General features: G+C 36.8%; 1 protein-coding gene across 2 annotated transcripts; it reads right to left on the bottom strand.

Annotated features, from left to right (window-relative positions):
- Positions 1–566: 566 nt before the first annotated feature.
- On the bottom strand, positions 567–9,431 carry LOC117704391 (olfactory receptor 5AK3-like). Of its 2 annotated transcripts, XM_076928244.1 has the most exons (3): positions 9,184–9,431; positions 5,981–6,016; positions 567–2,021 (listed from the first exon to the last, which is right to left on the bottom strand). In XM_076928244.1, exon 3 carries the CDS (start codon positions 1,999–2,001, stop codon positions 1,072–1,074), a length of 930 nt encoding a protein of 309 aa, XP_076784359.1. In that variant the 5' UTR covers positions 2,002–2,021; positions 5,981–6,016; positions 9,184–9,431; the 3' UTR covers positions 567–1,071. The 2 variants fall into 2 exon arrangements, with proteins under 2 accessions (XP_076784359.1, XP_034352403.1); XM_034496512.2 differs by lacking the exon at positions 5,981–6,016.
- Positions 9,432–23,817: the final 14,386 nt, after the last annotated feature.

The raw sequence follows: 23,817 nt of genomic DNA, 5'->3' as shown, positions 1-23,817 counted from the left end.
TTTTTGGTCTTTGTTACCTCACTGAGGATAGTTTTTTTTCCCTAGATCCATCCATTTACCTGTGAATTTAATTTAAAAACAGGATGTTAACATATGTTAATAAAATAACATTCCTGATCCATTTATTTCTTGAGGCCAAATCATTCTCCAAAAAGGACTAATATTGAAGGAACAGTAATCCATGACTTTAATGCTAACTAATAACATTGCAGTAATAAATAAAATTACCTCTCAATAAAACAGGACAGGCATACTTATTGATGGAAAAATAGCAAGAATATATATCAAAAAAAAGGACAAATTGAGTTTTTAACTAAGGCCAGAATATTCAACGATGAAGTGACTGTATTTTCAAACAAAAACTGCAGTTAGATGGAGAGCAATAAAGAAAATATTTGGGGGCTGGGGGCTCAACAGCTTGCCACTATTACGAAGAGTGGAAAAGAAAATAGTTTGGTATCTTTGTTATTCCAAATGAATTTGCAAATTACTCTTTCTATCTCTATGAAGAATTGATTTTGGATTTTGATGGGGATCGCATTGAACATGTAGAATACTTTTGGCTTTGATTAAGCACTTCTAATAGATTTTCTTTAATTTTATTGTTTGATGGAAGTTGTTTAGAAAAAGAAAACTCATTAAAATGAACAAAAGTGGGGTTGAAGAGATAGCTTAGCAGTTAAGCATGTATTTGCAGAGGACTCAGGTTCAGTTTCCCAGCACCTACATTGGGTGGCTCACATTCCTTTAAGTTCAGCTCCAGAGGATCTGATGCTTTTCCCCAGAATCTTTTGGCATCAGCGTACTTGTGGCATACATACCTACAGTTAAAAATAAATAAATCTTTTCAAGAAGCACAAAAGCAACACTAAACACATCCCCCCCCTCAAGAGGGCATGAATGTACATTACTTTATATAATTATTTGAGTTGTTTTTCTATACCTGTTAAATAAATTGATACAATGAAATAATGTATGTAAGCCATGTGCCACTCAACATGTGCCATGATATCTGACACTGAGAAATAGCTTGCTTGATAAACTTTGTTGAGTTATAAATAGATGTTCAAATTATAAGCATTTCTTCCCTGTCTTTTTGAAGGCTGCTATTACATCTTGGTTTCTCAGACTATAGATCAAGGGGTTCAACATGGGAATAATTATGCCATAAAATACAGAAGCTGCTTTTTCTTGTTCTTGAGATTCATTGGTATGGGGGTGTAGATACATGTAAGAAAGAGTCCCATAGAAAATGGTGACTGTAGTCAAGTGGGAGGCACATGTAGAGAAGGCCTTTTTCCTTCCTGCAGCAGAAGCCATCCTTAGGATGGCAGCCAAGATATATATGTAGGAAAAGATGACAACCAACACAGTGCTCATCAGGTTGAACCCCACAAAGACTGTCAGTAGCATGATATTAAAGTCAATACTGGAGCAAGATAGGGCAAGAATGGGAGGTTCATCACAGAAAAAGTGATTAATGGCATTGGATCTGCAGAAGTTCAGTGAGAATGTAAAGCTTGTGTTTACAGAAGCATTTAGAAAGCCCATGGTATATGAACCAACCAGAAGCAGAATGCACAGCCTCTGGGACATGACTATGGGATAGCGCAATGGGTTACAGATGGCCACATAGCGGTCCACAGCCATAGCAGCTAAGATGAAGCAGTCAATGGTGGCGAAAGTACCGTAGGCTAGTAGCTGTAACGTACATCCTATGAAGGAGATGGATGCTTTTGTCTCTGTGAAGTTTTTTAGCATCTTGGGAGTAATAGCTGAGGTATAACAGAGATCAACCAAGGCTAGATGTTGTAGGAAAAAGTACATGGGAGTGTGGAGGGAAGAATCAATTTTGATGAGCAGAATCATTCCAATGTTACCCATGAGTGTGACAACATAGATCACTAGAAATATTATGAACAGAATGTGCCAAGATTTGTGCTGCCCAGCAAATCCCAGAAGAATAAATTCAGTCACTTTGGTGCCATTACTTTGTTCCATGGTTAGTTAAAAAAAATCACCTGAAGAGTTGCAAAGAAAGAAGAGTAGAGAAGGCTGAGGACATTATCCCTGAACATATTCTACAATGCTTAGTTTTAAAATAGGAATAAGAAAACTTCCTGTGATACAACTCATGTTGGGTTAAAAGGATAATATGAGGAGCCAGGTACAATGGCTCACATCTGTAATCCCAGAACTAGGGATGTAGAAGTAGGAGGATTCAGGACCAACTGGGGCCATGAGATCAAACAACAAAGCAAAACAAAACAAACTGACTAATACATGGCATGCCAGCTTATGCAGTTCCACGTAGAATTTGAAGAATAGTCATCTAGCAGTATCTCTGACCTCAGGAGAAAACAAGCATGCCATAAATACACCAACAAACAGAGATAGAAAGAATAGCTTATTTAGTTATTTATCTAATAGAGAGTAAGTTGTAAATGTGGTTCGTGTGCATGTGTTTTCACTTTTGTGGACATGTGTGGGGGCCAAATGTTGACATCTAGTGTCTTCTTCCACTGCTATCCACCCTATTATTTGTGCCAGTTTCTTAATGAACTTAGAGCTTGTCAGTTTACATAGACTGGGAGTAACAATAAGCTGCTAGGACGAGCCTAACTCTCCTTCCTAGTGTTAGGATTATAGATGAATGTTGTTATTCTTGGCTTAAATTTTTTCTATTAAAAACAGTTTAAATTGTGTGTGTGTGTGTGTGTGTGTGTGTGTGTGTGTGTGTGTGTGTGTATCCACATGTGCAAGCTTCTTTGTGTGGATGTAGAAGTCAGAGGTCAGTATCAGGTGTTTTCCTGTATTGCTTGCTATTCAGTGTATCTTTTGACTCAGGGTATCTCACTGTATATAAAACTTGTTAGTTTGGCTAGATTGGCTAGCTAGGTATCCCCTGAGATCTTCTTGTCTCCACTTTAGTTCATACTAGGTTACAGGTGTGCATCACTGTGCCTGGTTTTCATGTTGGTGCTGGAATTCTTAAGCACACAGTCACATTTCCAGCCCTAAAATATGCGTTTATTGAACTACATTTTCTCTTTTGTTCTTTATCTTTTAATGTAAACACTCTAATTTACTTATATCTTAACTTTAGATCCAAAAACTTTGACTTCGTAGGGTTCTATGTGGTCTTGTTTCTCTATATTCGCTCATTCTCCTCTTTCCTTATATTATTGTGTTCTAGCAGTCATGACTCGTGGCATGTCACGTTCTCTATGGAAGCATTTATACATGTCATATGTTCATATTCTCTCTCAATTTGCTGTATCCAATATTTTAAGAGTATTAAAAAGATTTCAGTGTTGTCAGAAGTATACATAGGTTTAAATGATCCATTCCAATTCCTTATTCATCCATCATGCTTTAGAAATACAAAGTTCCAGGTCTGATGCTGATTCATGGACCAATCTTTAAGGAGCTCTGCCCAATGGTATCTCTCTTTCACAATTACCTATATGCTTTCCTAGGGATGGAGAGCCAATCACAAACCATATTTTTTTCTGAGATTTGAGTCCCCCATAGGTTAAAGATTTTCAGAGATTATATCTTTCATATCTTTTGTTTAATGTGATTTTTTTGTTTCCTTATTTTTTTAGTATCTACATTTGTATACATGATTGCATGTCTGTGCACACATATAGAAGCTGGAGGCAAATTTTAAGAGTTGTTTCTCAGTTGCCCTTTACCGTTTTTGGAGACAGGTTCTCTCATTGGCCTGAAGCTCTCTGAGTAGTCTAAGTCAGCTGAACAGAAAGCTTATGGATCTACCTGTTTACTTCTCTTGCACTGGAATTACAGGTTTGTACCACTATACCTACCTATGTTTTTTTTTTTTTCCCCTGAGGATTCAACTCACATTTTCATGCTCACATGCTAAGCACTTTACTTACTGTAGTAGATTTTGCCAGCCTCAGTATTTATTTGTTATTCTAAAGAAAATGAATATTGAACAGAGGGATTGATAGTGGTTGGTATGTGTGATTGTTTTCAAATAGTTAAATATTTTAAAATGATTTTTATGTGTATAAATAAATGTATACATGTATGTAAATGCCTACATGTATGTAAATGCATTGCAAGCACATGTGGTGTCCACAGAGGTGTTGGATCACCTGAAACTAGAGTGATAGACAGTTGTGAGCCACGATCTGGGTGATGGCAATCAAACCTGGGTCATTTGTAAGAGTATTAATTGTTTTCTTTTTAATTGAGTCATCTTCCTATCATCACTTGAATATGCTCAAGATACTAAAAGATTTGACATCATATTTAAAAATATACTAACAAAACAGCATTACTTGTTTCAGTAAAGATATGGAAGAACTAATATTAATGTTTTTATGTATACAGATATACATAATTTGCATATAAGTATCTTTTGCATTTCTATTGATAACTTAGGTTTTTTGGATAATTTTCTGGTTTATGCCATTTGTAAATTGCTTCTCGAGATTCATTTTCAGAAATAATTTCTATATTTTAGATACTAATCCTTTGACATTTATGTATGTCACAAACAAATTTACACTTAGTATCCAATTCTTTGGTAATACACATACATACATACATACATACATACATACATACATATCCTTAAAAATCTTAAAAGAAAATCTTCTCCAACTCATTTCATGAGGTTAATTTAACTCTGATATCAATGTAAGAAAATTGGATAGCAATTGATTGATATAGTATAGATGCAAATATTTTTAAAGTACACAATTACTCACAAATATAGGTATGTATAAAACAATGTTTAGAAGGAAACAGAGGATGCATCAGAAAACAGATTTTTTCCTTGTTTTTCAATATTTTTTTTAACCAGAGAAAGAAATAAACCACATTTAAGGGAGAGTATAATGTAATATAATCTTTAGATACCTGGAAAAAAACCTTTAAACTTATTAGGCAAGTTAGTTGACAACAAACACAGAAAGCAGACGGGCTTGCATCTATTCTTGTCAGCAGTGGGTAGTAATGTCTTTTGCAATTGCAGGACAGCACTTCTGGGGTTCAGTGACTCGGAGCTTCAGTAAAACTGGAGCTCCCAGGCAGCTTTGGGTAAAGTAGAGCAAGCTGGGCTGTTTTCAGATTCCCTAGTAAAACATCTCATTCCATTTTCCTGGGAATGAGTGCATAGAATGCACAATAACTTCCATACTAATATATTAAAAGGATTTGATCTTCTCATCACAAAACAAAAATTAAAATTACTTGGTGAAATTCAGTAAACCTTCATGATAGACTACTAGAAAAATGGAAACAGAGGGGGGATTTAAGTTAACTTGGTGTAGTGTTTTCTACCATATTGGTATGCTAAACATTATTTGCAAGTTATGAAATGTAGTCCTTATAACTGAAGGAATATGCTGATAACACCTTTCATCCCTGGATCTATTCAACATTCACCTTAAGTCTTAGCCAGGGCAAAAGAGCACACAAGGGAAACAAATGGAATGTTAAGCATATGGAGAGACCCACAGCTGTTACTATTTTTAATGATGTATTTGTCTTCACGGAGCATCTCAGAATTAATGTATAGATTCCTAGTGTGGTTTGTGACACCATTAGACATAAGTCTAACATACAAAGGCAAATTCCATTTGTATTGACAACAGACAATGATTTTGCTAACTGCATTTACATGATTTTATAATGCATCTAATGGATTCTGATTGTTTTCACTCTCCACCTTCTTTCATCTCCCTCCCATCCCATCACTCCTCCCTCAGGTCCTTCCTACAAGTGCCCTTTTTACTTTCATGTCTTTTTGTTCTGTGTCTCACTGAGCTTAGTCAGGGCCATATGTGTGATCATGGGTTTGGAACCCTACAATGGACCCTGGTGGCTCACTTGTGGATATACAAGTGGAGAAAATAACTTGCCCTTTCCCTAAATCAAGACATATTGTTTTTATTTAGAATGTTTGTTTAGAAGTGAGATCATGGATTAGTAGTTGAACACTTACCTAATATCCTTGAAGCCTTTGGCTTGATCCTTACCTCTGAAGTGAAAATAAAAACAAAACAAAACCAAAAATGAAACACAAAACCAAAACTCTACAATAACCACAAATACAAATCGTATAAGTACCAATCTAGCAAAGAATGTTTATAATACTCATTGAGAAAAAAAATTCAAATTTTTAGGAGAATAACGAAGAACAGAATTCAGAACTTGGTTGTGGTTAAGAACATCACACTGTAAACATTATAACTCGCATCAACTTACTAATTCAACATAATTCCTATCAAACACTAGATAGAATTTAAAGTATACTTCAACAAACCTATTCTAAATTTTATATGGGAGAGAAAAGAGACGAGGATATCTAAGATAATTTTAAATGGAAACATTTAAACTTATTAAACTTTTAAATGGAAACATTAAACTGTGGGAACTTGTTCTACCAGACTTTAGGAATTCTCATAAAGCAGTTATAATAAAGACAGTCTGGAACAAGTGACAGGGGAAACTATTATATCTGTAGAACTTGGAAAATGAAATGCTAACTAGACCCATTAGTCTACAGAAAGCTGACATATAAAAGCAGAGCACTTAGGTCCATGAAAAATGGTCCAATATATGTGGCACTGTGAATGTCTATATGTACACAAAAATAATATTGGATTCCTGCTTTGGATTTTATAAAAGCAGCTAGAAATGAAATATTTGGATTTTAAAGCTTTGACAATAAAATATAACAGAACAAATATGTTTTATATATACAAAAAAATTAAAGGAGACACAAAAACACAAGCAAAAAACATTGTAAACATTACCAAAGGACAGGATACTAACTGGAAATTTGTTTGTGACGTATTTAAATGTCAAAAGGATTAGTAGCCACACTATAGAAATTATTTCTGAAAGTGAATCTCAAGGAAAAATTCACAAAGGACATAAAGCAGATAGTTACTATAAAGAAATCCTAAATGATCAATAGAAACAATAAAAGATACTTGTGTGCAAATAATTCATTAAAATATAATTTTATGTTTGTCAATTTAAAATGTGCAGTTAGTTGAAAATATATAACTTCATGATCTCACGTATTTCTGCTAGAGAGGTGAATTATCTCATCTGGAGACAAATTTAGAAATTTAGTAAAACTAAAGCCCTCCTTTCCTGTGATTTGGAATATTCGGTACAGGTACATATCCATACAAATTGATTACTGCACATGCTAAGATGCTGACAAATATGTAACTATGAATATACATGCATGTACACATGTTCATACACATATACACTTATGTATACAAAGTTTCACATCAGAAGAACCACACAAAACAATTGTTAGTCAATGCAATCATTTGAATTAAATACGAAGCTGCTGCTACTACATCTACACAGATACATCTCCCAAGTTTAAAAGTGAATAATAAAAGAAGTGAGTTGTCAAATTATATCATAATTATGGGAATGTATATGTCTGTATGTAAGTATGTATGTGTGAATGTATGTATACATGTATATATGTATGTATGTATGTATGTAAGTATGTAAGTATAACAGGCTCTCATATAGCTATTTCTGTAGCTGAGAATGATCTTGAGCTTCTGATCACCCTGCTTCTGCCTCTTAAATGTTGGAATTATAGGTATGCAATATGCTGTCTGATTCATGTGGTTGTGGGGATTGAACCCAGGGCTCTGTGAATGCTAGACAAATACTCTATCATCTGAGTCACACACCTATCTCACATTAATTTAAATACATCTTTGTACATCTTAAATACATACAACAACAGAAATTTGTTTGAGAATGATAAACCACATCCTGAAGATCTTAGTATTGGACTCCTTGACTCAGGTATCAGTGATGTGTTGTGTTCCAAACATGACATGACCAGTTTTAGGTAAGAATATACTTTGGTGATGGAAATATAGTGAACTAAGCCTGCTCTCATTATGCGTTGTCCTGTCTCTTTTCAACATTGTGAGAATTAGCACAGTGTGGTGAACTATGATGATGTGAGAAATGATCCCACTCTATATGTATTGAAAACTAATGGCTAATGAGCTGCCAAAGTTGCCTTCTACGGCAAATCTATGATAAAATATATAAATACAAGCATCTTTGGGATCTTTCCATCCAGTGAACAAAAGCACTTGTTTGAGGGAGCTACAATAGATCAGAGTCTTTGTGAACTGAAGTTCTGATAGAATTACTGATAATGACTTCATTTATGTGAACTTTCCAGCAGGAGACTAATACTGAAAAGGCAGTTAAATATTAGTTGCCATCATCACTAGACATGCTAAAATGGATGTGAAAAAGTTCACAAGACCTCAATCCTATAGAAGAACAAGAGGCAACTAAGGAATTCTGAGATGGGGAGAAATTGTCTTCCCCAGGAATACAACACCAATAGGTTACCTGATAATAATAAATAGTCAATTCTAAAAACATATATATACAAATAACATTACACAGACAGACAGAGTTTTATTTACCTATTTAGTAATATATTTATGAATGTCTTTATGTAACAACAATTAATGAAAGAAGACATCACAGATTTGAAGGAGAAAGGGGGTGGGCAATATATGGAAGAGTTAGGAAGGAGCAAAGAAAAGAGAGCTGGTGTAATTGTATGAAATGATTAAAATATATAAAGAGTCATTTTCTCAGTCTTTTTTCCTTCTGTTTGTTTGTATTGTCTAATCCTATGTGTTAGTTTCTGTTTTATCTTATATTATAGTTTTGTCCCTTAAGAAGCCCATTTGCTTTCTAATGGGAGAAGAAAACGGGATGGGTCTGGATAGGAAGAGAAGTGGGAAGAAATTGTGAGAAATAGAGGGAGAGGAAATCATAATCAGTATATAGTATGTGAGAAGCATTTTTTTTAGTAAAAGAAAAAACAGAATGTGCCAGAAAATAATAAAATAGAAGCCGTTAGATTATACAACAACAACATCAACAACAACAGCAACAACAACATCAACAACTACAGTAATAGAGCAGGATGTGTTGAGGGAGCTCTAGGAGGAGTTGGAAGGAAAAAAATGGGGTGGATATGATCCTATTTCATTGGATACATACATGAAAGTAAAAATAAATTGAAAAATAGTAAAATAAAATAAAATTTATCTTAGTTCAGCTGAAGTCCTGAAATTGTAAGAGAAACAAAGTAATAAATAAAATATTAGTCATTGTAGCACATACAGTAAGGCGTGGAGAACTTCTTGTTTCCTTCATCTATGTCCATTCATTCACGTTTTCCCATGCAATCTCAGCTTATCCTATTTCTTCCATTTCTGTTGTATCACCAGAGTTAGAGGAGTTATTTCTGGTCTTCGGTGAAATGCTCTGAAACTTGGTCTCTGGCTGTTCCCTATTACCCACAAACACTACAGTGATACACAACTGATCTTACAAAGTCATGTGTTGTGTTTTAGTTACACTGAAGTTACTTCACAATTTACTTTTGGAACCTGGTAATTACCCACCAACATCTCTCTACTTTGTTATTTTCCATCAGAGGTTTACAGTTGGGGTCTAAGGGATCAGTATTCTCTCTCTTGAGAACTCAGGTTCCAGGGACTGAGATACAACTGGGAAAAACAATACTTATTAGTTATTATATACTGAAAAAAATTATAAGCTTTCTAGAGGAGAAAGCTTATTTCATGTATTTCATTAGGGACTTCTACTTTTTAAAATACTGCCTTGTTAGATAACAAGTATTTTCCCCCTTGTTATGAGTAAGTCTGTAAATATTCTCATGTCCAAGAATCTGTGTTTGTCTACTTCATTATCCTTGTCACCATAATCTTCAATAAAATGACTCTCTTTAAAATCTCAAGTTTCATATAATTATATAGATATATACTCTCTCGTGTTACATTAAAGATACTGCTGACATACTGCAAAATTACTGCTGTATTTTATATTGTCACAGTGATGATGTCACAGTGATATTAAGCTGTTCATGTAAAGACAAAAACTTTTGATTTATTAGTTTTGCATTTTCTGAAAGAATTATGTAGTTTAAAAATTATCCTCCCAGAAAGACATTCTTTATTCTAGTTGCACATTAAAATATCAGAATCTTTAGGTAGAAATTTGTGAATTATAAGCTTTGAAATTTTTGTTTAGAAATCTACTGACATTGAAACTTTAATGAATCAGAAAGAATGTGTATTAGAAATTCTCTGTTGCTGTGATAAAATGCTTTGACAAAGATGCTTAAAGAAAGGGGGTTTACTTTGGCTGACTGTTCCAGAGGAGAGAGGGCTCATTTTGGCAGTGAAGCATGGGGCTTGCCTGGGAGTCAGGAAGCAGACTGATCACATTTCATCTGCAGATGGGGATATAAAGAGAGAACAAGAAGTAGCATCAGGCTATAAAAAGTCAAAGTATGGCCTCCATCAAGGCTTTATCTAATTGTTCAAATCTTTTCCAAACAGTGCCATCAGCGGGGGACCAAAATCTAAACACACTTACTGAAATCACATAGCACAATACTCCAACTCCTTCTGTAGGAAGTTAGAATTTTTTCTAGTTCTGTGAAGAATATCATAGGACATTGATAGGGATACTGTTAAATCTTTAGGTCACTTTTGTTAACTGGGTCATTTTATAATATTAAATCTGCTTAGGATTAGGTTTATTTTTTCAGTGCAGTAACATATTCATTGTAGAGAACTTTTATCCCTTTGGTTAATTTTATTCTTATATATTTTTACATTTTTCTTTTAAGGTCAGCCAGTCTATGATAATTTCTTAGAGCAGCCTGAGCTAAGGCAGAAATTGGTATATAAGAGGTAGGGAGCTGGTATTGTATATACCTAAAGTTGTGGAATCTACTTTGGCTTGGGCCAGTATAGGTATTAACAGAGCTTCTAGTATAAAAATGGTTTGGGTGAAGGCTCAGAGAGAAAGGCGGAGTTATAATGAGAGTTTCTGTATTCATAGAGAACACTTGGGTAATTATGTCCAGAGGGATTTTTTAAATAAATGTATAGGGTTCTAAAAAGATAAAAGCCCTATGCAAGAATATCTGGAATGCTCAGGTTCTGGGGGAATGCTTGCCAAAGTACAAGGTCGAAATACGAATCCATTGTAGGTAGATCATACTTGCACAGCTGGAACAATGGTACAATCTCAGATCTGGCAGAACTGTACGTGGGGATGTTGGCTAGTTTTGTGCCAACTTGACACAAGCTGGAGTCATTTGAAAGGAGGAAGCCATTTGAGGCCCCCAACACATATACAGCAGAGGGCTGCTGGGTTTGGGTTCAGCCAGAGAAGATGAACCCTCAAAAGACTGGATGCCCCAGGGAGTGGGGAGGTTTGGTAGGGTGGGGACATCCTTATGGAGACAGGGGGCGGGTGGGAAGGAGGTATGGGATGTGGATGGGAGCAGGATAAAATCTGGAGTGTGAAAAACAGATTAAATAAAATTAAAAAAAAAAACAAGATCTGGTTTTAAGTCATTTTCCTAATTAGTGATTCATGGGGGAAGACCTAGTCTATTGTGGGTGGTGCCACCCCTGGGATGGTGGTTTCTAAAGTGCTTTAAACATGTGTACCAATTTAAAAAATTTTTTTGAGCTACACAAATTTATATAAGGTATTGTGAGTATATTTGACTCCATTATTCCTTCTTATCTCTTTCCCACTTCTGACTCACTTCTTTCCAGATATTTCCCATCTCCATATCTTGTTTTGTGTGCAGGTCTTGTGGATTATTTTACACACACACACACACACACAATTATTATACTATTATATATTATATATATTATATATTTTATATATATAATATATATATTATATATATTATATATATTATATTATATTATTACATATATGATATATATACATACATATATATTACTGCTTTCATAATATAAAATCAAATCAAATGACTTTATTCATTCTTGTGTGTGGCTGCCCTATAAATAAATTTATAGAGCCATTACTAAAGTATAACTGCTTCCTGTGAAGGTTGTACTGGAAAGGAGTTCTGAGGCAGAGTCCCATTCCTGAGAGACACAGGACTCCTTTGTTAGTCCATTTTGGCTGTAGGGTTTCTTGGTAGTTTTACCAAGTCTTCTTCCTCCTACTTTATAATCAGATAAAATGAGTCCACCCACTCTCTCTCTCTCTCTCTCTCTCTCTCTCTCTCTCTCTCTCTCTCTCTCTCTCTCTCTCTCTTTCTCCTCTCTTTCTAATTTTATTCTTTCTCTACATAAAATAACTTTTATTCTTCTATCTTTTTTATTTTCTTGAGATTCGGTCTCTGTCTGTCTGTCTTCCTCCCTCCTCCCCCTTTCTTTTCTTTTGGTTTGGGGAATGGGGTGGGTCAGACTTGCATCTTCCCTCATATTTCCTTACATATAGGAATTCCTGTAACAAAATGCTTTCATGTTTGATCCCATGTAGTGGCTTCTTTGAAGAACATATACTAATGTTTGCTACTAATGAATTCATGATTCATTTGTATTTTTTTTCTAGCACGTGATACTTGTGCTATAGACTTTGTTATGCATAGTACATGATGCAGCTTTTCAAGATTCTTTAGTCAGTTTCTATTTCTATGATGACAGAGCTCTTGTCATTTTCTTCTTCAGGTCCACTCATGTCTCTGCACCAGAAATGACTGTGATGGTTTGAAGGTTTTTATTCTCACTCTTATGAGATGGTTCATCTAGATTTCTGATTTTTTTGTTTTATTTTCATTTGTCAATTTCTCTATTTAACAAACAGTTACTGAGCAATGATAATGTGCTCAGAATATCTAGACAATGTGTAAGATGTTTTCCTTGCCTTTATAAGTATGCTTGTGTTGGTGAGAACAATCACGTCTCCTGTTGAGATGATCAATCAGATGAATCATACCATAATTAAGGAGTCAGCAAAGGAGAAAATTGACCATTAAGTAGTGAGGCTGTCACAGTATTTGCTGTATAATTATGTGTCTCCTCAACTGTGTATCCACCATTTTATGTAGGGTGTATCCCTTCTATGTTTGATGTGGTGAAGTCAGAGGCACAGATTACAGCAGTGTTTTCCTAGTGAGCATTGTTTTTTCTGTTGCAGGACTTGATCCTCCTGTGTTTTCCATAATTTAAGACATTACCACTTGGATGAAGTAAAATTAATTGGCTGGAGGAACAAACATGTTCCTTATTTTAGAAACATTAAATTGTGGTAGAAGAAATGTACTGGATGCTTTGATGTATTGAATTCTAACTTCTGGGTCCAATCAAGAAAAACTTTTACTTTTTTGTTTGTTTATTTTTGAAATAGGTTTTATCTGTGCTAACAGTCCTGTCTGCTCTGTAGAGCAGACTGATCTTGAATTTATAAGATCTGTTTTCCTCTGCTAAGATTAAAAGCATCCACCAACATACTAGGCTTACTCTGCCATCATTAGTTCTTGATTTACCTCCATGTTTCTCAAGCCATCTATGAGAACATTCAACATGGAAATGGAAATGCAATAATACACATATTTTTTTCAGAATGATCAGAATGAAGCTGTACATACACATAGGCAATTGTTCCATCAAAAATGATGACTGCTGTCAGTTGGGAAACACACAAGGAGAAAGTTTTCTTCTTCCTAACAACAGAGAACATATTTTGGATGGTAGCCATGATATATGTGTAGGAGAAAATAATAGCAAACATCAAAGGGATCAGTGAAGAGCAGGTTAGATTCTACAAACACACGGAGTAGATGATGTTGATGCCAGCATTGGAGCAAATCAGGGTGACAATTGGGAGAGAACTGCAGAAAAGTAATTGAAGATGTCGGACTTAGAGAAGGACTTGGAACATTTGAAGCCCATAAACAGAAGGATTTATCAATCACACAAGCTAGGAACCAGCTACTAAATAGATGCATGTTTGTGGAGTCATGACTGTGGAGTGCTCATGAGTCTTATGGGTGACACATAATGGTCCACTGCCATAGCTGCCATGGAGTAACAACCATGGGTTTCAAATTGCATTACCCATCCTTTAGTTGATAATAAATTTTCTGCTGCCATGAAATTCTGCAGTGTGAAAGTAACTTTTATTCACTTCTGGCAATGGGATGAGATGAAAGTCATACTCAGTCTGGACTTAGGCTGAGCCCAGAGAATTTCTTACTCTGCTCTATCTCTAGGCTTAGAAGCTTCTAGCCTCTGTACAATCAAATTGGTAAGCCCAGACTTGAAGGCTTCATCATCCAGTCTGTTTGCTAACCTAGGCCTAGAATGTTTCAGCCTCTGAGACTTACTGTTGAATAAGCTCACCCTTGCTAGCTCTTTCAGAACTCTGGTTGATTGGTTCAACATAGCTCTTCTGGTTCAAACTCCTCTCCAAGCTGACTGATTCAATATAGTTTCTCTCAGCTTCATAATGAATTTCCCTGCATGGCCTTAAACTAACTTTGACAATTTGTTCTAATTGTCTGGATCCTTATTCTCTGGCATTAACTGGCTCAACTCACTGCACTGCACTCACTGTGCAGACTCCAAACTTGTTGACTCAACTCAACTCAACTCAACTGACTTCTAACTTTCCTCTCGATTCAAAAATGCTCTTAAATACTCGCCTTTTTCTTTGCTGTTTTCTAACTCATTCTGTCAAATCTTTCTCTGATTCACCACTTTGTCAGCCCCTCAATTAGACATCACTTTTAAACCTGGCTGCCTCCTTCTATAAACTAACTTTACCTACATTGTTTGGGATTAAAGGTATGTACTAAAGGCTTGTCTGTATTCCAGCCAGAGTAGCCACGTTTCTGGATTAAAGTTTCCTTATACTGTAACATCATGGGAGTGATAGTAGATGTGTAACATCTTAACAGTAGCCAGATGTTGTAAAAAGAAGAATGTAGGAGACTGAAGTCTGGAATTTGTGTTGATGAGGAAGATTGTCTACGTGTTACCCACCATGGACATCACATGGATGGCAAGAAGCACCATGAAGAGTACACATGAGTATCAGGTTGGACACTAAGTCCCAAGGATAGGAATCAATGCCTTCAGTGGTATTTTACTGCTTCATGGTCACGAAGTGGCTGGAGAGGACCAGAAAAACATCCAAAAAGGGGAAGTTTTAATGGCATTTTGATATGTTATCTGAAAATTTACCCTTTCAGAAAGTATGTCAAGTGTTAGTTAATACACGTGTGTGTGTGTGTGTGTGTGTGTGTGTGTGTGTGTGTAAAATCATTCCATTCATTTACATCTCAAATTATATCCCACTTCCCAGTTACCCCTCCACCAATCCCCCATCCCACATCCGCCTTCCCTCCTCCCCTTGGTCAGTTTGAGGGTACTTTTCCACCCACCCATACTCTCCCACCCCTCCACTCTAGCATCCCCCTATGCTGGGGCATCAAACCTCCCCGAGACTAAGGGCCTCCCCTCCCACTGCTGTCAGGCAAGGCCACCCTCTGTTACATATATATCTGGAGCCATGGATCCCTCCAGGTACACTCCTTGGTTGGTGGTCTAATCTCTAGGAGAATTGGGTGGTCAGGCCAGCCTATGTTGTTTGTCCAACTGGGTTACAATGCCCCTCCACTCCTCCAGTCCTTCTGTCAGCTCCCCCACCGGGTTCCCTGAGCTCAGTCTGATGGTTGGCTCCAAGCATCCACATCTGCATTGGTCAGTTGCTGGCCAGACCTATCAAGGAACCACCATACCAGCTTCCTGTCAGTAAGTGGCTCTTGATCATAGCAACAATGTTGGGTTTGGTATCTGTAGACGTGATGGATCCCCAGATGGGACAGACCCTGGTTGGCCCCTCCTTCAGTCTGTGTTCCATTTTTTGTCTCTGTTCCTCCTTTGGACAAAACCATTTCTGGGTTAAAACTTTGAGATGGGTAGGTGGCCCCATCTCTTGACCAGGGGCAGTGCCTATCTACTGGAGGTGGTCTCTACAGGTTCTATCTCCCCCTTCTCTGTGCATTTCGGCTAAAGTCATTCCTGCTGGGTCCTGGGAGCCTCATATTTTCCTGTGTCTGGGACCCTCCAGTGGCTATCCCCAGTTCCTCATCTCCCTTGCTACATATTTTTGTTCAATTTCCTGACCCTTTGTACCTCTCTCACATTTCTTCCAATTCCTGATACTGACCCCTTATTTCTTCCCCCTTCTCTCTCCCTCCCTGCCCCTCTCTCCCTCTCCCTCCCAAGATCATCCTGTTTTCTGCTCAGTGAAGGACTGAAGCATCCACACCCTGGCATATTCTTGATAGAAAGCCTTAAATGTGCATTTGAGCCAGTGATCTATCTAAAAATGAAAATACTTCATAAAAGAATATTAATTTTCAAGATGTGATTCTAAGAAACACTTATAAATGATCTTTTCTACATTAACCATGTATCTATATTTGTATAACAATGTTCAAATATAATTTTCTGTCTTTTTATCAGCTTCTAGTTTTTTTCCCATTTATGATTTTAGTGTTTTAATCCTGGCTTATCCTCAAATTACTACAGTAAGAGTGGGTAGAATTTTCCTCTTGCAATCCTAGAAACTGTACAAGTAAATCTTTTTAGGGGAATTTTATCAAACATCAATTTTGCTCCATACCATATTTATAAAGCCCATTATGTTTACATTGACTATTCATTCAATGTTTTTAAAAAGTTACTACTTCTTTGCCATTATAGTTTAATTTTTAATTTAAATAATTGAATAATTTAAAATTTATATTTCTACCACATCCATGTATTAAATTTCTAGTTTATTGCCTCCCAAATATATTGTCATTATTATTTAATTTAATCATTTTTTAAATTATTCACTTTACATCGCATTCACTGTTCCTCTCCTGGTCACCTCTCCCACAATCCTATCTTCCTCTTCTTCTCTGGGCAAATTGGGGGCTCCCTGGGTATCCCTCCACCCTGGCACTTCAAGTGTCTGTGAGGTTAGGCTCCTCTCCTACTGAGGCCAGACAAGGCAGCCTAGCTAGAAGAACATATCGCACATATAGGCAACAGCTTTTGCGATAGCCCCCATTCCAGTTTAGGACCCACATGAAGACCAAGCTGCACATCTGCTACATATATGTGGGGAGGCCTAGGTCTAGCCTGTGTATATTCTTTGGTTGTTAGTTCAGACTCTGAGAGCTGCAAAGGTCCACGTTAGTTGACTCTGTTGGTCTTCCTGTGCAGTTTCTATCCCCTCCAGGACTCATAATCTTTGCTTCTTGAGTAAGAATCCCCAAACTCCATCCACTGTGGTTGTGAGTGTCTGTATCTGTCTGAGTCAGCTGCTGGGTGGAACTACTCAGAAGACAACTTGCAGGGGAGGAAGCAGAGACTGAGGGAATGGCTAACCAATAACCTGCCTAACTAGAGACCCATTCCATGGGCTAACTCCTATCACTAACACTATTGTGTTAACTATGTTGTGCTTGCATACAGGAGCAAGTATTGTCATTATTTTAATGCTATTTCCTTGTGCAAGGTTTATCTGTGGCTCATAATGACACCACCATGATCTATCATAAAGTACAGGATAAAATACATGTATAAAATACATGATAGTAATAAACTATCATATATTTGGATCAATCCTGAGATTTCATTTATATTGTATCAATTATTCTCTCTCTTCATGTCTAAGTAATGTACATTTTATTATTGGATTTTATGTATTGTAACAACCACATTGAAATGTGATTAATATGTGTATGAAGTCCTACATGCTCAATACATAAATCTCAATAACTTACACTCATAAAATCAGTCACTAGCAAACCTACAAGTATGTGAATTTATCACTTTATTTCTGCCTTTTTATAGTGTTATTATTACTTTATAACAACAGTATTCAACAGATAACATAAGATTTACTATTATAGAAAATTAAGCATTCAGTATAATATTTTTATCTATAGTCCTGTACAGTGAATCTTCAAAATTTACTAATCTTATAAGACTGAAACTTTGTATCATTTGACCACTACTTCTTTAATTTCCTCTTTGTCCATCCCTAGCAACCACTATTCTCTAGCTTCCTTGAGCTATATTCTTTTAGACTATATATACAACACTACAGTTTGTGTTTGTAATTCTAACTTAACATAATGTTCTCCAGGTCTGTCTGTATTGTCACAACTAGAATTGTCTTCTTTTAAAACAGTAATATTTCTATCTTTACTGTATTTGTAAATTCTGTGATATGATATTTATGCCATCTATACATGTATCTATCCATTGTTGAATATTACCGTATTCACTATCCTGATTCTTATAACTAGTGCTATAATAAACATGGAGGCTAGATATCCCTTGAGAACACATTTTTTGGTTGTTTCTCAGTAATTTATTCACTTTACATCCATGTGGGTGTCTCCCACCTTCCAGTTTTCTCTCATATGGTCCCTCCCCTCACTTCACTCCCCCTTTTTCTCTGAGAGGGTGGAGGCTCCTCTTGGGTATGCCCTATACCTTGGTACATCAAGCCTCTTCAGGGCTAGGACATCCTCTCCCACTGAGGCCAGACAAGCAGCCTAGTTAGTGGAATGGACATGTAACAGCCTTAGGGACACCTAACTTTAGTTGTTGGGGGACTCATATGAAGACTGAGCTGCACATCTGCTACATATGTTGGGGTGTGTGTGTGTGTGTGTGTGTGTGTGTGTGTGTGTGTGTGTAAGGCCCAATTCATGTACACTCTTCTGTTCATTACTCAGGCTCTTGAGAATCTCCAAGGGTCTAGGTTAGTTGACTGTGTTGGTCTTTCTTTGGAGTTCCTATCCTCCTTGAGGCTCTCAATTGTTCCCCCAACTCTTCCACAAGACTCCCCTTCCAATGTTTGGCTGTGGGTCTTTGAATTTGTTCCAATCAGCTGCTGGAAGCCTATCAGAGGATAACCATGCTATGTGTCGGGGACTGCTCTGCCAAATGTTGGAGCCCACACTGCCAAAAGCTTGGGGGCCAAAATTGTTAGAGCCGGCACTACCCCAAGCTTTGGGGGCTAAATTGTTTCTGCACGTACTGCTGCTCCGGTCTGTCGGTCAGTGTTGCGGTAAATCTCTCACCCATTGGAAGTCCATAGAAGAAAAGACACAAGTCAATAAGTATCAAATGAATGCTGCATGCCTAGATTGGGCAGATTTACCATTAAACTACACTATTCCCCAGCTATGAGAGCTCCTAACAACTTGTGGTTTCCTAGGTCTTCTTCGTCTTCTCTCTCTCCACCAACTGCCCTCTGCTTCGACCAACTGCCAACTCCTCTCCGGGCTCCCTGGTCTTCCTCTTTTTTCTGCCTCTGGCTCCTCCCACTCCTCTTCTACTGCCCAATCACTGGATGTAGCCTTTATTTAACAAATTTGATTGGACAGAAGGTTTACAAGATTCACTCCTCCTTCGCAGCCCCTCCCAGGAGTGGAGTTACCATGACAACAAGAGGCTAGGGCTATCCACCACAGGTCAGGGTTCAGGAAGAGAGAGTGTGAGGATGGACGCGAAGAATGGAGACCAGAAAGAGTATGATTCAGTCCCATTTATTCTCGTTTCTCTTCCTAGTCCAAGTCCCAAGTCTTGAGTTTCTAGTCCCTAGTTCCTAGTACCTAGTGCCTCCAAGTTCCAAGTTTACCAGTCCTTCTCACCTTTTATAAGTCTTACTTCTTAAGTCATGCCTTTAAGTCACACACACCCAAGGGAAAAGTCCTGGGTATATAAAACAAGATGTTACCAGGGTGTGCTCAGCTGTTGTAGGCTGTTGAAAACAAGTGTCTTGTCAGGGTATATGGCTCAAGATGGCTGCAAGGATGATAGCCGCCTTCTGTCAGCTCCCCTCACTATGCTCCTGTCTGCAAGCTTAACAGAGTATCATTAATAGTGCTGGTCCATGGGATGGATCTCAAATTGAGATGGTTACTGATTGTCCATTTCCTCAGTCTCTGCTCTTCTATGTCTCTGCATTTCTTGTAGATAGGACAAATTATGGGTGGAAAGTTTTGTAGGTGGATTGATTACCTATCTCTCTATGGGGGGTCCTGCCTGACTATAAGAGGTGGCCTCTTTAGGTTCCCTATCACCACTGCCTTGAGTCTCAGCTAAAGCCACCCTCTAGGTTCCTGGGAGCCTTCCCTACCCCAGGTCTCTGGCATGGCCTAGAGATGCACCCCACCCCCCACCAGCATTAGATGTCCATTCACTCTCCTGGCCCTCTGGACCTGTCTCTTGTCTCTCCCCACACTTGATCTAGACCCCCGCAATCATCCCCTTTCCCACCCTGTTCCCTCCCTTTATCTGCCTCCTATGACCATTTTTCCCCCTTCTAAGTGAGATTCAAGCATCCTAGCTTGGGCTTTCATTCTTGTTTAGCTTTCTTGGGTCTGTGGAGTACCGTGTGGGTATCCTTTACTTTATGGGTAATATCCACTTATAAGTGAGTGCATACCAGAGAACACTATTTTTAATGGATTTTACAATGCTGAGTTATCACATGTTTCCATAGTAAAGCTAACTTGCTTTGAGTGTACTGATGTTTCAATATGCTATTTAATATGTTGCTGTTTTTACCTCACATTTATATATTAATATCTGTAAATGGTGTCATACTGGTTCTGAGGCACTTTGTTAGCTAGTTTTATAAAGTCATTTTAGATGTATTCTTTCCTTCTCTGTATCCCTTCCATCAGTTCAAGATTTGGTGTGGTCCTTAGTATTTTGTTTTTGGTTCATACTACTCCAGTTGGGAGAAAAGGGCTGCATCTTCACTACTGTATTTCTTAGGTGGTTGCTGCTCTTCAATGTCTCCCATAACACTTTTTGACAATCAATATTTCCTTAGTATCCCATCAGGTGTTATAATCTATTTCCACATTGAAGAGTTAATTATCCTCATATTCTTCTACTTCTTTTGTCAACAGTCATATTTCTCTTGCTAAGACAGCAAATAACAAAATGGTAAAACAGAATATCCATTATTACTGCTATTTAAACTTCATGGTATTAAGAACTTAGATTCATTGATTTACTTTTGAATACCAATTTTTAATTTTAATTAAATTAAAATAAATTACTTTCTTCTTACCTTAAAGTTGTCGTATTACCTCCTGGAATGTGAGCTTCATTATTTTTCCTGTTATTCCTTCCAGAAAGGATTAAAAAATGAGATTCATATATTTTGCCTTGGCAGTGAAGACACTAATGAAATGGTAAGAAATTCCTAGTCTTCCCATGTATATAGCCACCCTCTTCTCCATGCCATTCTTACTGTAAACTGTTTGGTAGATCTCTTTCATCAAAGATAAACCTACATTTTATAAGGCTACTTCTTTCTTCTCCTTACTAACTTGAAATCTTGTTTGTGATTTAAACCTGTTTATATATAAGAGGTAGATGCTAGATTTATCAATCAGTCTTTAGAAAACATAAACTTTCAAGAGTACAGCACTGCATCGAATAGCTAGAATACTTTCTCACTTAATGGACTCATTCATATTGTCTATGTGCATTCCTTGTTCACTATTTAAGAGCTACTTCAGTGAATAGCTTGTAAGTTCATGATACTTAGTACATGCTAGGAATAAACTAATGGGTCTCTTGTTCCAACAGAGATAAGCTTGAGTATTTTTCATATATAAATCAATACTAGGATGAGTCATAATTGATCAGGATTTCAGTAGAACTTTCAGAGAGCTTATCTACAATTTGCCATCCATGAACTGTACCTCAGTTGTTGGAGTTGCCTTGCAGTTTGATAAATAAGTAATGGTTGGGAGATGGGTGAAATTTTAATGGATGTAAAGATTCTTTTGGAATGAGAAGAGAACAGTCAGCAGAAAGGCTTGAGTGCCAGAATGGCACTCCATACAGTGATAGTGTAATAAAGATAACAAGGCAAGAATCTGAAACCATTTTCCTGATGCACTGCAAAGCAGTGGGTCTCTATCTGGAGCAAACTGTTTTTCAGCAACTCTAAAACTGTTTGAACAAAAATATTTTGTAATTCTTTTTTGTAAATAAACAAAGCATGGTAAAGTTTCAAGACAAACTCTTTCTATTTTATCTCACTTATGATAAAATGAAATTTGTTTTTAGTGTGCTTTTTTCAAAGGAAATATTAGACTATACATAAAATAAAGGTCAAAGTAATGAAGAAATATATTTTCAAGTGACATGAAGTATAGCAAACATGAGGTCAACAGGGTAGAAAAATAGCTTGAATCAGAAGATAGTCTTTTTTTCATTTTTTATTGGATATTTTATTTACACTTCAGATGCCATCCCCTTTCCCCATTCCTCCCCTTAGAAAACCCCTATCCCATGCCCTCTTTTCCTTTTTGCACTTATACATTTTTTAAAAATGTTAATAAAAGTCTTTATAAGTTTGGTAATGCTCAATCAGAGGTGTAACCCACTAGCCAACCTAGATATATCAACTATCTTTGACTGGTGGAGATATGTGAACATCTGCCTCCCTCCCCCCTCTTTCTTTTTCTCATCACCTAGCTTCTCCTCTCCTTCTTCTCCTCCTCTCCTTACTCCTTCTCTTCCTCTCAGTACTTCTCCCACCTTAGCTCCTCCTACATATCACCCTTCCTGTTAAAATAAAACTTTTTCTCAAAATACAATTAGAGCATAATTATGCCAATTTGTACCAGTGAGGTACAAGATAGTCCTAATACCCAGTCCATCATTTTGTTGACTAACCAGAACCTCTGTCGTCTCTCCTAACTAAAACACTTAGTTCTGTACCTGGCTTTTTCCTTGGCTTTAGAATGAATGTCAGCTGAAGACCATCCACTCAAATCTTTTCTCTCAAGGTAAATAGCCAGGATTGGCTATCAGGCTATACATTTTCAACCCCGTCAGAAATCCAGAGTGACTGAAGTAATTAAAATTATGGGAAGCACAAAGCATAGCTTCTAAAACTTAGCCAATTAATAGAGACCGCTGAACACCTGAAAAGCCCCTATACTACCGAACGTTGGAGCATCTGATCTTCAGCCTTCTGGCCCAGGATCATCTGACAGACCTAGTGATGCAGAATTATTAAAGGCTGATTACTCTGTCTAGGCAGATATAGTCAGTCGACTATTCTGGAAGAGTGTCCTTTTCTGGACAGTAATTTGCCTGTAGATGAAAAGAGGCAATTCTTGCCTAGAGGCTGTCTCACCATAACTGGAGTAACTCCAAAAATGCTCAATTTCTTCTTAGATTCCAAGACAGGAAGCTGTCAGGAGCAGACAGGTCTCTAATCAAAATGAACATTAATACAGAAATGTTTGTAACGTCAATTCTGTGGACTTCTGACGTTTTGAAAACCAACTATCCATGTAAGGAAATCTGGACTGTTGTCTGTTAACTCCACTCAGCTATTTCTAAATAAAATATAGAAAATACCCTAACAATAAACTCCACGCCATGAATTTGCTATAGTCCCTTAACTCACAGGCTATCCATCTCAAATCTGTTAAAAAAGTTAAAAAACGACTGGGTCTAAGCCTTGTATTCCTAAATGAGTTATACTGGTACAATGCCTATGAAAGTAACAATATTGATCTCACTTTTATATCAATAAGAAGCTCATACCAATGAAAACCTTAAAATTTGTAATCAAAGTAAATTGGTGTCATTTAAGAAATTATATCTTCATTTTGATAATAATTGTACAGATTTCTACTAATAGGTTATGGCTATGCAATAAATCCTAGCTAATCCTCTCTATTCCCAAAAACCACTACATTTATTTTACATTTAGATTATTGCAATAATTTGAATTAAATTTATAAAGGATCCTCTTAGATTAAGGGAACTAATTAAATAAGAAAAATAATGAGATTCAGTGTTAATATTAATAATGTCATAAAATATATTT

This window comes from Arvicanthis niloticus, chromosome 2, assembly GCF_011762505.2.
Source record: "Arvicanthis niloticus isolate mArvNil1 chromosome 2, mArvNil1.pat.X, whole genome shotgun sequence".
In the NCBI taxonomy this organism is placed as follows: Eukaryota; Metazoa; Chordata; class Mammalia; order Rodentia; family Muridae; genus Arvicanthis; species Arvicanthis niloticus.
The sequence above is the reverse complement of the archived record's forward strand: the minus strand, read 5'-3'. Positions and strand labels throughout refer to the sequence as shown.

Excerpts from the sequence above, each read along its gene's own strand:
- LOC117704391 (XM_076928244.1), bottom strand. The coding sequence starts at position 2,001 with ATGGAACAAAGTAATGGCACCAAAGTGACTGAATTTATTCTTCTGGGA.